Consider the following 15,757-nt stretch of genomic DNA (forward strand, 5'->3'; position numbering starts at 1 on the left):
GTAATTACAGTGGTATGCATAAATTAAAGTAAACCCGTACTGTACCCATTCAGGGCATTACACTTTACATGCTGCTCACGCTTACACCAACTCGACCCCTTCTGCACTCCACCCTTAGACACTTGGCTGCCCCATTATCTAAATTTAGACAGCTGCCAGTATTCTCCTCTTTAGAATGGATGACCAAGCCTGTAATATTGGAGGCCAATGTGTCCCTGGTTCTAGCGCCTCTCACACACAGCCAAGTCAATTTACACTGGAGCGTAAGAGTGGTTGCAGACCATTATTAAAAAACAGGTCACAGTCCTGCTCAGAAGTGAGCAGTCTAATAAATTATAGACAGTAAAGGGATATCACCAGCTTTCATAATGTTCAAATTCACAGGTTGTTACCATTTGCTCCCTAAAGGAAACATGTTGTGAGGGGCACATGTGTGCTGCAGTTACTGAAAATGTTGGTTGCATGACTGCCTGTGGTTTCCATAGTTTCTAAGTTTCTGAACTGGAACACAGGTGTAAAAGTGAATTTAGATCTCTTGATCTGCATGTTTGTTCTGGGTCAGGGACTCGAACGCATTACAGCCACTGGATCAGTCTGACAGCCAGTCAGCTAGCATTCCTGGTAGATTAGCAATGGCAGCCTAGGCAATTCACTTACAAAGGTTTCCTTTAAATACAGCAATTTAAAAAAATATATAATTTATGCAAACACTATTCTAGCATTGGATTCTGAAATGTTTCTTATATCTAAATCTAATGTTTTATGTAGAGCTGAACCGCTGCTTGGTAACAGTTGACTGCAGTGTGGCTGTCAATAAACTGTGATTTCCTCCCACTCACTGGCAATTGCAGTCCTATTTCCACTCAATTATATGAATCTGTACTAGATGTTACATTGCTAGATGTGCCCGGGTCATAGCAAGCCTGAGGCATTGTCTGTTGGGAACTGGGTCTCTGGTAGCACAGAAAATATTTTGGCACAGCATGAGCAGTCTATAAATATGCATCGATTTACAATGAAATTTTAATCACAAGTCACATAGTAATTCCCATTACTGCTGTGAGCCATGTACAGTACATGTATGTATGTATGTATGTATGTATGTATGTATGTTATCCTGTTTTGCGGCACAGATACGGCTCTCTACTGGTATTATATCCTAGTAGCAGTCTGTTCACTTAGCTAGATCCAAAGGCTTTAAAGGGTCAGTCCACCCAAAATAGAATATTTAGTTATGGCTAGATGCCAGCTTGCTACTCGCTCAGACTTTTTTTATGTCTTAATAATGCCAGCATGCAAGAGTTCCCAGTATTACTGCCCCTCACCATGATGTTTTTGTCTACCCGAGACTACAAAAGGGAGCAGAGCTGGGAACAGCAATAGGAACTTCTTCATTTAAAGCGACATTAAACCCTCAGATTTTTTTAACATAAACCAATACTGTAATGTGTTCCTTACTGTGATGTATGGTAGTTTCCCTTCTCTTTGCTGCTCTTCCTTTTAAATCCTCATGTCTTCTCATGCTTGGGGAGAACTTCCCTTTGCAGCTGAGTGCCTCTTCCTGTAGTGCTGGCTCAGGTTGCAAACCAACACACAGACACCGTGTATCCCTTTCAGAGACAAGGCAGTCTGCTGCAAAACAGAAGTTCTGCCCAGCATGAGAACAGACACAAATTTAAAAGGAAGAGCAGCAAAGAGAAGGGAAACAACCATGGATTACAGTAAGGCACACATTACACTATTGTTTTATGTTAAAAAATCTGAGGGTTTAATGTCACTTTAAGTCACCAAGAAGCAGTTGTGTCCATCTGCTGCCATTTAATATACAGAAAGGGAAGCTGTGCAGTATTCATCCATCTTTTGATCTCCAAGATGTCAGTGTGCAAGACTAACTACTATAAAAAGGTATAAAAAGGTAGATACCCATTGCCCACTTTTTAAGGCCCGTTGGTTTTTCTGGATGACTACCAGAGTTCTTCCGGACACAGGACCGTCACAGATACTCTCAGGCCATCACTTCTAGGGGTGTTGATAGCCAGGTTGAAAATTTGTTGGAGGGATTATACCAAAGATTGGTACATTTGTAATGGGTAAACGGAATGCAGCATCAACTTGGTGGCTTTGTTTGCACTGCACGTTAACAAAAGAGGCTTTTGACACTTGCCAAATGCTACCTACATGTCAGGGCAGCTATGGCGCACCTCAATAGGTAGGCTTGAGGTACAGTATGAACATTATTTGAAATCCTTGGCTGCTGCCACCTATGCTGCACATTGTTTCTACTACTTATACTGTCATGTTTTCTCAATATTTCTATAATTTGAGATTTAGCCTCTGAATAACTTCCCAGTCCTAACGACTTCATATGAGTATACCAATAAAAGACAATATACTGTTCATATATTCGACTGGATCATTATTGTAGCTCTCACCTTTCATCTTTCCTTGTCTTGACCTCTTTGCATTGCACAACGCCTGTTTTTTCTGGTCTTCTGTAATTTCCATTCCTGCAATGAAATCAAGAACGATTAATTCCTGTTCATATGAAGATACAAAAAAGGACAGCACGTTATCTATGCTACATCAAACCAGGCCGCCAAGCACCAGAGGTGTGATACAGCTTTAAAGCTGATGAGGCTTTCATATTTTGCTCGCTGACATCTTATGCCTCTTCCAGATTGTGATGCAGCTTTAACTCTCATTGTGCCAAGCAAATGTTACAAGTCATCCGAACAAACAAGTAAAAGCAATTGTGGACCGTAACTAGTAAAATGATTTATACATTCAGCAGCACAGGTGTCCATTCACAAGGATCTATAAAGTTCGGCCTATATTACTAAATGCAGTAACCTGTAACAACTAGTCCAAAGTGATCTCTCATTCTGATGGCATTTTTGTTGCTAAGGAACAATCATGCTGTAAGGGAAGTTGGAACTTTATATAAACATACTTTCAGGTCAAGGACTCAAAGTACTGAAGCCAGTGGATCACCATTACAGCCCAGCAACTAGCAGAAGTAGAGCCTTGCAATGGAAGCCTTCATATTTTGTCTCAGTATAGACATGTCTGCTAATAGCTCTGCCTCTCTCCTCCAAAAGGCATCAACATGTAAGTTCGGCCAATGCAATGTCTATAGAAAGAGGTTTTGTACAAGAAACCTTTAGGCAGTTGGATCACGTCTTGATGTCTGACATAGTATAGTCATCATAGAGCATTTCAAGCATGCAGAGGACTTTATATGAAGGATAATTTGGTTGCTCAATTTTCTATTGTGATACAGGGCAATGCTTTCACTGTGTATATACTGTGGTCACCATAAAATGAGTTTGGAGAAAATATCAGCTAGAACTTGTCCCCCAGCTATTAGTTTAACGCTGAGGCACATCACTGAACAATAGCGTGAGATTGATCAGCATCACCATCATCATCATCACTGGGGTGAGTGACTGTGTATGATGTGCCCAAAAAAATCAGAACACAGTAACCAAACTATAGTCTCTCAGACTAATTATTGGAAAGTTTGTATAATCATCTTCCCATGGGGGCCAGTGTATGGATATATCTACCGAAAACATCCGACTTGGATCAGGTACAAGGGAAGGCCAGGAGGAACATATTATTGATACTAATAACAGAAAACTGCTGCACGCCAGAGTGATGGATTTCAAAAAGTAAAATCATATATTAGTATGATGGACTATAATGAATAATCAATCGGAAATATATACAAATCTTATTACATAAGACCCTTCAGCACTCAAAGCAAATATGAAGAAAAGCAGAATTTACCTGCCATGGCTGTGAAGGATGAAGCGGTGAGCGGCGGTGTAATGTTCTCCTGTATTCTGATAAAGCCCTCTACTTTATATCTGTATAAATACTTCTGGGGTCGTGGGAGTTACCTGATGCACCAACATGCTGTGCTTACATAACTTGGAACATAGCAACAAAGATTCCAGGAAGGAGCAAATCAGAATAAGTCAGGCATGACTCAAGTTTGCCACATACATGAAATTCCACTTATTATTTCCAATCGCTCAAGAATTCCAGTACGGGAAGGAGTTTTTTGTACCTTGCTGATCATTTAGACTATTCTGTCCCTGGGAAAGTCCAATTATCACTTCCAATGAAGCCAATGTAGTCTGGGACCACGGACTGTCACAAAGCAGGACACCTCAAAAGCCTGCGATGGAAGCTGCCATTTGCTAGCTCGAAGAGAAAGGCAAGCACGCCATGTTACATCACTCGCTAAATAGGTTCATCTTCACTGCGCTAAAACCATCATGTGGCATGTGAATCATGGCTGCTTCTATCAGAGGCTTTGCCAGTAGGATTTTTGCTTTCTAAGCAATTTTCTTAAAGGATAATTGTTATGGCAGAAACACAAAGAATACCATTACTGACTTTTACTTCTGAAAATGTTAGCTGCCTGGCTCTATAATGAATAGCAGATGTGTACAAGGAGCTGACATTTCTGCCATGCATAGTTCATTATTTAATGTATTGAAGCAAGCAAGTCATCATAATAGCCACTATACGGCTCATATGACAGGACATGCCAAAAACATGCAACGATTGCATCAAGCTGTCCTGTGCCTCCTCCATTACTTCTTTATTATATCGCTACTGGAATGGAGTTAGAAAACAGCCAGCGCCTAAGGTATTAGACTGGCCATACATGTGAGGATCAGTTTGGAACCAAAAACACAAGACCCCAAAAAACAATCCTCCATTCACATCGAATATTTTGTAGATGTTAAGAGATTTTGTTTTACAAAGCTGACTGAAGTATTAGAGGGAAAGCTCCATGTCATCCAATCAGCTACTCTTTAGGTCTTCCATTTTGACTGGCTTAACATACTCTTTTGTAGATTGTGGAAGTATTGTTCAGTGTATGCTTGCCTTTATAGGAAACAAAAGTGGACTAAAGGCCAATATAAAGGCCAGTTGAACATTCAATTAAAATTAAATACTTTCCAATTGCATTAAAACAAAAAGGTGTGCAAAGTCTTAGTGTTTGTTTTATTATAAATCAAACACAGCCTAGAAAAGCCTGTGCCCTGCCAGCATGCTGCAGAGAGGGACCCTTGCTCTCTGTGTGAAAGCAGCGGCCTCTTTGCAGAGGTCCAACACACCCTCTGCTGAATCAGAGCATTTCAATCAGCAGGGGCAAGAGCTTTGCTGGTTGCAGTGCTATATGTCTGACTTAGCAGGGAGCATGTTGAACCTCTGGAATGAGAGTTTTAGAAAGAAAAGCAACTGCTTGGATCTCTCGTTTTGGAAATGCTAGCTACCTGGCTGACATCGGATCTATTCCCACCCTGGCAGCCACCATATTAATAAAAAGTAATGTAGATATACTTTAAAGGGGTCATTGCAGAGTGAAGAAACAGAACTACAAACTGTGGTAGAAATTTAGAGTAATGAAGTTCCCAAGAGATAGAAAAGTTATGTGTATGGGCTCCTTGCGGACCAACTTTTCTAACAAAACCTCCTTGCTGGTATCTAAATATATGACATCTAAATATAGCCTGTTACCAATCTGGTGTTAGTTTCTGAAGCTGGGAAGGGGGGCGTAGCAAATAAGTAAATTAGCTGAGCCCTTAAGACAGATGTCCAGAAATATTTGTGGTCTGTGCCCACCCCGATTTAAGATCAGTGGGGACCATACTGTGCCTGTACCAACCCTTATGACTTCCTGTATGGAGATCAGTAATGAGTACAGTGTACAAGTGTTATCAGCGTACTGAGCTATTTTTAGTACCACTCCTCTGCTGTGCATGGAACCGTTATAATTTTGTATGAGTAAAATGAAATTTATGAGGGCTCCCATCTTCCACCAGTGAGCCAACATATGAGAATGGCACACCTCTTACAGAATGACACATGTGTACATATAAACCTATACCAATAAGCAAAGGAAAATCATCGGTAACTTAGGTAACTTATACCATTCTGTAATGGAACAGATGAGCCTTGTGTGCTGAATGCAACAGAATGAAATCACACAAGCACCAAAAGAGGTTTCTTATATGAAAACTGCAAAGTTTTCAATCTTCACACAAATTCATTAATTTTCCAAATCAAAACACATTCCACTGACTTTAATGGAAATGTCACTTCTAATGTTCTTTTCAGATGCACATCAAGAGGTGAGAAGTATAAGGTTATGTGCTTTATCGTGTATTTAATGAATAAAAAAAAGTGTATGTGTATATATAACTCACACACACGTGTGTGTGTGTGTGTGTGTGTGTGTGTGATATATGCTCATATATTGTGCTCATAAGTTTACATACCCTGGCAGGATTTAGGATTTCCTTGCCATTTTTCAGAGAATATGAATGATAACACGACAGTTTAGTTGGTCTGCCTGACCGTGGTTTGGTTTCAACAGAACCCCTCATGTTCCACTTCTTGATTAGCGTTTGAACACTGCTGATTGGCATTCTCAATTCCTTGGAAGATGGTGTCACCAGTCAGTCAAAAAATTCACCAGTCAGCATGACCGGACTATAGCCTTGCAATTTATGTGAACATTTTTTGGGGACAGATAGAGCTTTCTTTTGGAGGTATATCATCACCACAAGGGGGGAGGGGGGTTATTTTTTCTACTATATAATGAAAAGAGTACCATAAATGTAAAAAAAACAAAATCAAAGTTTCCCTACATCATGTTATAAAACATTTATTCTTACCCATATTTTTAGTAAAACATAAAATTTAGTAAAAACACGTCGGGTAAATAGACACCAAACACGTCAAGCCTTAAAATTGTGTGTGCCCGCAAAATCGCAAAAAACGCCCATAGGCGACGATAAAAACGCTTTTACTGCTCATCAGTCTAGTGTTATCAGTGATTAATGGCTCTAAAATTATTGCTCTCACTCCGACGTTTGCGGCGATATTTAACATGTGCGGCACAATAGGCGCAATCGTCGTTTTCGCACGTAGGCGCACCCGACGCATATCTGCGTGTGTATATGGGGGGAGGGGACTTAATGTTTTCTTTTTTCATATTTTTTTTATGATTCTTTAATTTTAGTATTACTTTTTTTTTTTTTACACCCAGCTTTATTGCTATTTCAGGGGGGGCTAAGAAGCCCCCTATGTAATAGCCAATTTACATGACAGGTCCTCTTTATGGAGACATCAGGGGTCTCCAAGACCCCTAATGACACCTAGGGACCCCCAGAGAAGCTGACGAAGCAGAGATCTGCTTCATCAGCTTCTGTAGCTGGAGAGTGACACTGAATGCAGGAAGTGATGTAATATACATCACTTCCTGCATTCGGGGACTGAGAGGAGATCAAAGGGAGTTCGTATACTGAACGCCCTTTGATCTCCTGTCACAGAGCCGTGCCGGTCCCGGCTGCATCGGGCACAGCGAATCTCGGGACCGGCAACGGCAGCTGCAGGTAATACAAGCGTTCGGGTGTCTCTAGAGACGCCCGATCGCTTAAATGTAAAGCTCCCGGCCGGCCATGAATGGCTTACAGAACACAAAGCATTCTGTGAATAGGCAAAGGGGGGAAGGGCAACAAAACTTGAGTGAGGTTTCCGTGTAGAAGCGCCGCAGCACTCAAAGTCTCAGCATCACAGTATAGAGAGAGCTATACTATCCGGCCTTAAGGAGAGCGTACATATTGTAGAAAGTACAACAATGCCTAAAGTGGTACACACCTCATGACACTTTTATTTACATTTTAGATTTAGAATAAAATTGCCTGCTTTAAATTAAACAAAGTATTATTATTTTTTTTAAAATGTGTCTGACATTCTGTATCCAAGTGGCACCTATATGTTGTTATCCGCCACAAAAAGGCATAACTGGGGGAAGACCCCCATATCTTTCTGCTTAGTAAAATAGCTGTCCACATAACTGAAATTTTTTCTCAAATACAGTCAACTCTGATAAGATGTCGAAAACATTTCCATATGTATCTGAAACGTTCAATGTGATATTTATTCTTTTTTTCCCTTTTATTTTAAGGTTTCATGGTCATTTAAAACAGAGTCTGCCCACTCAGCTTTGTTCTAAAGAATGTTCTAAGTAGGTACTATCTGGTGTCTGCCAATCACTGTCACTAACTTCAAAGAGTCTCCACCACATTCTGGAAGCCCCAAGTTACGCAAGATTGAATTTAGAAACTGGGTAAAGGCACCGCCCCATCACATCCCACAATGCCATGAAACCCAGACACTGCTGGGAAATAATTAAGAGGCTCCTGGGTCACAGCGGAGGGATCGTGAAGTAATAACACTATGCTGCCTACTAACAACTTATAGGGTTCATTTCCTGTACAATTACAATTTATGAATGCTTTTACATATATTTTCCAGTACAAGCAAAATACGTTGACATAGAACAATACACTGTTTTCAATAGGAACGTACAATATTTTGGATGGTTTTGCAGTCTCTCATTAAAGTCAACAAGAAAACATTGGCAATACAAGCTAACCCAAAGCATGTAAACCCCATGTGCCAGGTCTGTACGGCATACTGAGCTGGCCAGCCGGGAGCACTTTTGTACCTCCGTATGCCGCACGTCCTTGGCAGCGAAAGGGTTAAAGTCAACAAGAAAACATTGGCAATACAAGTTAACCCAATGCATGTAAACCCCATGTGTTTATGACAACAAACTAATTGGAGACAGATCTTGCTATGATGGTCATATGCTCTGGCATTTCATCAGTATTCCTCTTTTTCCAGACTATATGCGTCAATTAAATTTCAGATTTAACCGGCAGCAAGGGCAATATGACTTATGGCAGTGAAGTCACTATATTCAGCTAATAGATGCATAATAATGATAGCTCCAGAATACAAATCATACGGGAAATGCAGAACGCATAGAACACATATGGACCACAAAGTGGCATTAGCAACTATATTAGGATGAAATGCTATGTTGTCAAAATTATGGACCTCTTCGAACACACACACACACACACACATACTAGATAGATAGATAGATAGATAGGATATGATAGATAGGATAGAATATTTGAAGATCTACCCCACTTTCTCATATGCAAGCCACTAATGTGAGATATCAACACATTTGTCCACAACCCTGTACACCCTCTGCTGGATTTTTTTTTTTTCTTAAGTTAAAAAGCATTCAGCATTGCTACTGGAAAACATATTGATTGCTCTTGATCATACTATAAAACATATCCACGGATTTATATGTCATTTTCCTACATATTTAACTCTATAAAATGTTTAACCATCACCTTTATATATATGGTTCTAATATTGTTTCTTTTATATCATTTGTTTAAAGTCCCAATGAAGGTGATATACTAAAACACACAAACTTGTTGGTTAAGATTATAACAAGAAAATAAATCCTCTTTCAATAAGGGCTATTCTTCTATCTTTCCTGTACAAGGCTTTTCCCCTCTGGAATGGAGTAGATTGTTCAGGTTTTGCTACAACACATACAAAAGCCAGTGTTTGATCCACCAAATACGGAATTTTGGATAGACACATCACATGTACTCACCCATAGCTTTGTCGTCTTGGACTCGCTTTCTCTCATCCAGAAACGCTTGCAGCCAGCTCTGTTTGTCCTCTGGCTTCTTAGCACAAAATAAATGAATTTCTTCAGTCTCTTTATTCACCATCTTAAAAGCATTTTTAATGTTCAGATTGAAGTCCCTGTCCTTCCCATCCTCAACGTCAGTGGACTCCATCTCGTCCATGTCTATGCGGCCCTTGTAGTACAAAATGTCTCTGCGTAGCAAGTCCTTCTTGCAGAAGACCAGTTGGTGGTCAAAAAGAAAAAAAGTCCTTTGCTGGCTCTTTCCTTGTTTTAAAATCTTTGTCAGGTCTCCTGAATGAATGAGCTCTGAGCTTCTGGCCAGAATGTCTTGTCCCTACATAAAAAAAAAAAAGAAGAGGACCAATCATAATTGGAAGAATAATTCCAGTCTAATCTTTGCATAGCTTTATTATTAGGAATGGTGAGATTATTACTTTTAAATGCTTTACCAATATCACTCCAAACAATTGACTGCCTGTGAGGGTGAAATGCATCAGGGGGGGCAGTGGAAAAGGCAGGGACTACATGTGATTATGAACTATGAACCTCTATAAAAAAGTTTTATTCAGTAATGACGAGCGATTTGCAGTCAACCATTTGGAGTGAGATCTGGGAGCGATGACTGGCTCATGACCTGCACCTGATGCATTTATGGGTTCGGAGACTGGATTGAGAATTATGGCGGTGATTTTCTTTGATATACTTCATCAATTTACAATGGTAGGGCAGCTATCTACATCAAGTACCCAATACCCATATAAAGTAGTTGCCTCTACCCATCCCATCAATAGATCATGTAGATAGCATTCCAGCTAAAACCAGCTACATCGCACCATTACTCACATACTTGTTGTGCACTGCACTGCCCAAAATGCTGCAGGTACAGTTTATCAGGCCTTGAGATGTGCTGCCAGCATTCTAAATTATTTGGCTGCCCTAACACATCATGCTTTAACAACTGTGTGCCTAAATGCACACACAATTGTAAATGGGCCATAAAGCTTCATGGTGGTGAAGCCCTCATCCTACTCACTGTCCCTGGTTCAGACAATCATCTATAACATTCCAAGCAGCAGTGTTCATAAAAAGAAGCCAAATTAAAATTTGTGCATAAGTGTTTGACAGTCAAGGTTGCCATACGCTGCCCAATTCTATGGATCTATACAATAATAGGACCTGATGGCGGCTAAGGAATTGGAGCGGTGAGATTTCCTCTGGCTCAACAATTGGACCGAGTCATGGACAGTTGATTGGCAGGCAGATTTACTGAGGATACAAGACAAGGAATCTGGTTGCCATAAATAACTACCACCTTACTTTTCTCCAGGTTCCCTTGTTATAACTCAGCCCCCCTACACAGTGAGCTCTTTCACTGCACATATGTACCCATCACACCCTACACTGCTCTGTTATTGCTAGTGATGCTCGGGTCCATTGGCATATAGCTGGGCACACCCCAATGGCAACACCAAAACCACAACGGTTGGTTTTAGTCACTGAGCTGGGGGAGAGATCACAAAGATCTCTCTTGGACCACCTCAGCGATTCAGAGTGCAGCAGCACTTGCCACTTACATTCCTCACATAACAGCCTGGCAAGCTGCAAGGGAGTGTGTCTGTGCTTCATTATGGCACCCCTGCTGGAAGGGGGTGTTGACGGGGACAGTTGAAGAGCTGGCAATCCAGGTTGCCCCAGGTGTGTGTGTGTGTGTGTGTGTTGTACTTTTGTGTGCACACCCTAATGCAATAGTTTGCGTACGACTAAATACAAGTGGAATTGTGCAATACTGTATACATGTACGAGAGAGAGAAAACACACTATTTCTATGTATATATCTGTCAACATTACTGAAGGAAAGAAAGGCGTGGGAGGAAGAATTTTTAGAACAGTTTCTAATTTAACCATCCGAGCTGAACGTGCGCTAGATCTTCCTGTAAAGTTTCACAATCACCAACTGACAGTGAGAATTTCCACTTAAAATCAGGTCTTTCCTCAACAGTCATCATTCTAATAAAAGATTCCAACACTGAGCATGCTGCCATCACTACTCACCTCCCACCCCACTATGGAGACCTGCCAGCAGGCGATCTTGTCTATGCTCTCCAGCCGCCGTTTCCGCTCGTTAATTAAACAGGCAACATTTTTCATGGCTTCATAAGCTTCTTTTATTTTACTGTAATCCCTGCAACACAAACAGACAGGCATTAATCTCTGAGCAATGGGTGTGCTGCAAAGTGGTAACTGAGATCCGTCATTACCAGCCTAGGAAAAGAAAAACCTAAAAAGACATCCGATTTAAGACACAGAGAGAACTGAAGTATCAGGAAACAGGATCTGCTGAGTACAATTTACTTCATTTTTCTTTTTGATGTACAGTATATGTCAATGTGATCAGTTTCATTTAATGCATCACATCGATGTGTTAATGTTATAGATTTTAAATATATATGTGTAAATGGAATCTTATCACTAGTTACTGTACATATGTAGACTCTGCTTCCTGCTAAGTTACACTTACAGTGATTGTGCTATACTGCTCCCCTCTTTCAGTGCAAGTCAATGGGTGAGCTGTGATCTGACAACAAAAAAACAAACAAACCCTGAACAAGGTAATCTCAATAAAGTAGGGTTGGCTTTGACATGCCCTGATAAGAGTAAGAGAATAAAGCTAACCATGCACCTGCCAAGGGGCTGCTCACTCGATTCCATGTGTCTATTGCATTTTGCCAGCTGCTGTAAAAATACCCTAAGTGTGACTGCAACTAATTGGCTGCAGTCAATTTTTGACTGACAATTTTCCAACCAGCTCCCTCAACAAAAGTCGATTTCGTTGTGGCGACAGGATCACCCGCTAATCAAATCTTGGCAATTCAGCTGTAAACAGGCAGAATTTCATCAGTGTATAGCATGCTTTAGTCCCCATACACACATAGGCGTACCGGGAACGCATGTCAAATGCACACAAAAGTTCATGGGGACATGTTCCAAGTGTAGTTAACAAATGCCCACAAACACGTACGAACATGCATCAATGCGACGCATTTTCCCGCTACGGCTATGTGTTTGAATGGGGCCTTAAATATAAAGTGTGTGTGGGGAGTCCCACTGCACAATGGGGAGTCCCACTGCACTCCTGACCGAGAAGCCCCATATATTGTTAGGGGGGGGGCTGAAGTGGCCAAGTACTCAAAGAACAGAATATATGGTCACCAGCACGCCAAATTTTCTTCAATATGAAATCTTTTTATTCATTCTAGCAGGTCATATCACCATGGCTTGCAGTGTTTCGGAACATCACTCTGTTCCCTGATGAAGGGACCGGACGGGTTCCGAAACATTGCTACACAATAGTGATACGAGTTGCTAGAATGAGTAAAAGGATTTCATATTGAAGAAAATTTGGAGTACTGGTTACCATTTATTCTGTTCATTGGGAGGGAAGATAAAACACAGGGGAGCAGCTCACAATTCCAACTTCAGAGCTAAGGTAACTATTTTGCGGAACTAAGCACCCCAGATTTCAGTGCTCCCAGGGCATTGCAAGATTGACGTAAGTACTCAAGTAAGTGATCTCTAGGTACCTGCATATCAACTGTGCCGGCAGTTTACAAGTTTTAAAGGTCACATTTAAATACAGAAAATACCTGTTTTTCAGGTTCCAATTGGCCCACTGTCCATGGGCAAATAGGACTGGGTGGCTGAATGCTATATGCACTGTTCAGGTCAATGTGGTGCAACTAAATGCCCAGTGAATATGGAAACATGTATTGAGCCATTTGGATCCATACACTCCTTATTGACCTTTAAAATGACACTAAACGCAGGAGTCAAATCTTAAAAATACATTCAAGTACCTCAACTATTATACAAAATATCTTATTTGTGTGTCACTCCAGCTTTGGATCCTCAAATCACATCTAAATTGGTGCTGACACTGTCCTTCCTTCTGGAGGGTGGCTACTCTTATTCCCCCTCGTCCCTGTGTGTGTTGTAAGTAGCCACAGCTTCAAGCTCGCTCTCGTGATGGACTATCATTTCTACACAAATGATTAAACTAAACATGAGATTGTAGTCCATCCCAGGAGTGAGCTTGGAGCAGTAAAATCTCATTATTTGGGGGTTTTATATTTGCCTGAAGTTCGGCTTTAAGATTAGCACATCAAGTCCATTCTGCATATTTATTCTATGTGGTTATGAGCAAAACACTGAAAATTCTATTGCTCATAAAAAATCAGCTAGAAAGAATATAAGCACATTCTACTGAGTAGTTTTCTACTAAGGGCTATTACATAAATGCCATGCAAGCTTCATCATGGTGACCCGATCATAGTTCCAGTTTTAAAACTGTAACTGGACATTTGATTATAATAGGAATAAATGGGTCTCTCGGCCTCTGGATGTCTTCCTGTAAGCACATTCTTTAAGTGACGGGTCAGGAACACTGTACCCTCTCCCTACATTGAAAGAATTCTCTATTTTACAGCCATCAAACTGGCTGATCCTATCCACTATTTCCCCGCCGAGCTCCAAAATTCTCCAACACTACCCCCTTTGTGTGAGCGAGAGGAAAATCCATTAACTCTGATGGAGGGAAGTCCACGGTCACACGATACACCGAGCACCACTGGCTGATAAGAGGGAGAGAAATTAAGAATATGTTGTGGAATCAAGGGAACAATGAGAGTGAAAGACATCAAAACAACGTTGGAAGCCAAGCTAGATGAATGTCTCGATTCAAGGGCGAACATTGACAGCTTGTACTTGGGGTTGAGAAATGGCTGGGGATGCGAGAGGCACAACAAAGCCAGTGTACTGGGCTGCAGATGTTTTCCTCTGCAATTTAAATTCATGCTTCTGGGAGGGTAATGAAAATGTGTGAAGTGGAATATTCTGTTGCTGCAATTGTACCCTGCCTGTCTCCTGTCCTCTCCCCAAATCATGTCATAGCCTGTCACTAACAGCTCTATCCACACAGATCTCTTCTAATGCAGAGCAAATCAACACAAGGCAACCAAGCCAATTTTAAAAAAATGTTTTTGGAGATATGTGAAATGGCCTCTAATTACTGTTCAGACATTACATATATCATCTGGGATGATGGCAGCGCTGAGCAGAATGTCAATAATGACAACGGTGTCCATCTGAGAGAACTACTGCCTCTTAGAAGTATAGAGCCATACCCTAGGCTTAGAAGCACCAAGTTCACAAGCAGGACAATGCAGTAGGTTACTTAAAAGCTGCATTTCCCAGCAGCACCTAGTGAGCTTCCCTTCTCCACACCATTCAGCCGCAGAGTGTAGGAAAGCCTAGAACACCCTTCCTCGCTATGATATTTATCTCTCTTTAGCAATAGTGGCCTCTTTCAGTGTTAACATCCTGTTTCCTGAAATCTTCACCAGCGCTGGCACCACAGCCTTAGCATCTCTAGTGTTCAAGTATATAGGGAAATACTATGCAGGCAGAGAAGATTTTGGGCCACAGGACGTAAACTATGAAGGAGGACTACACTGTTACAGAGAGGCAAGTAAGCACCTTGGTGGTGTGGAAGGGATTTTAGGATAGATTGGAGTGCTATGGAGGGTGGGGGTTGAAAATTGTAGTTGTCCTTTATGTTGCATCAGCTCACAGCCTCGAGTGTAGAACCTTGCATCAACCATACGACGGATTAGAACAATCACCTATAATTTGGTAATACAGGATTTTAAGGAAACATTAGGCCTCCAGCAACAGGTGGTGTTTTTCACATATTTGCAAAACTGGTCTCACCAGCTTTTTACTGTTGTTTACAGAGCTGAATAGCTTAAAGCGGACCTTTACCCATATCGTTAAAATAACAACAAAGACACCTTTAGAAATGTTTAGTAATGACAATCTACAAACACATACTTCTAGATAATTGCGGGCTTTGTATTCTTTGCATATCTTATTTCTCTTTTCTTCCACTGTCTTCTGACAGTGGCCATGTTTACCAAGGGCAGATTACTAGCTCTCCATTTACTTCCTTAAAATCTGGAACATGTGACTAGGACATGTGACCATGTTCATCTCAGGAGAGGAAAATGCTTTTCCCCGAGATGAGATTTCCCAGCAATGCTCTGCTTATGACAAGACAATCCCAGTGTGCATTGTTTTGGCAAACTGAAGTCATTTGCCTTTTCGTAGCAGGAAGTGAATGCTCTGCAAGTGTATTTCAAAGTAACAGCA

General features: G+C 41.0%; 1 protein-coding gene across 8 annotated transcripts in view; it reads right to left on the minus strand.

Moving 5' to 3' along the window:
- SPATA13 (spermatogenesis associated 13) overlaps positions 1 to 15,757 on the minus strand; it is a 70,385-nt gene that overhangs the window by 408 nt on the left and 54,220 nt on the right. For 5 of the 8 annotated variants that reach the window (XM_018570988.1, XM_018570986.1, XM_018570990.1 and 2 more), the window contains 3 exons: positions 11,606 to 11,735; positions 9,515 to 9,887; positions 2,433 to 2,507 (listed from right to left, as the gene is read on the minus strand). In XM_018570988.1, coding sequence (XP_018426490.1) covers positions 2,433 to 2,507; positions 9,515 to 9,887; positions 11,606 to 11,735 — 578 coding nt within the window. Of the gene's footprint in view, positions 1 to 1,788; positions 1,812 to 2,405; positions 2,508 to 9,514; positions 9,888 to 11,605; positions 11,736 to 15,757 lie in introns of all 8 variants that reach the window. The other 3 variants (XM_018570993.1, XM_018570992.1, XM_018570987.1) reach the window with 2 other exon arrangements.

Source organism: Nanorana parkeri, unplaced genomic scaffold, assembly GCF_000935625.1.
Source record: "Nanorana parkeri isolate BGI_ZX_2015 unplaced genomic scaffold, ASM93562v1 scaffold1649, whole genome shotgun sequence".
NCBI classification, from domain to species: Eukaryota; Metazoa; Chordata; class Amphibia; order Anura; family Dicroglossidae; genus Nanorana; species Nanorana parkeri.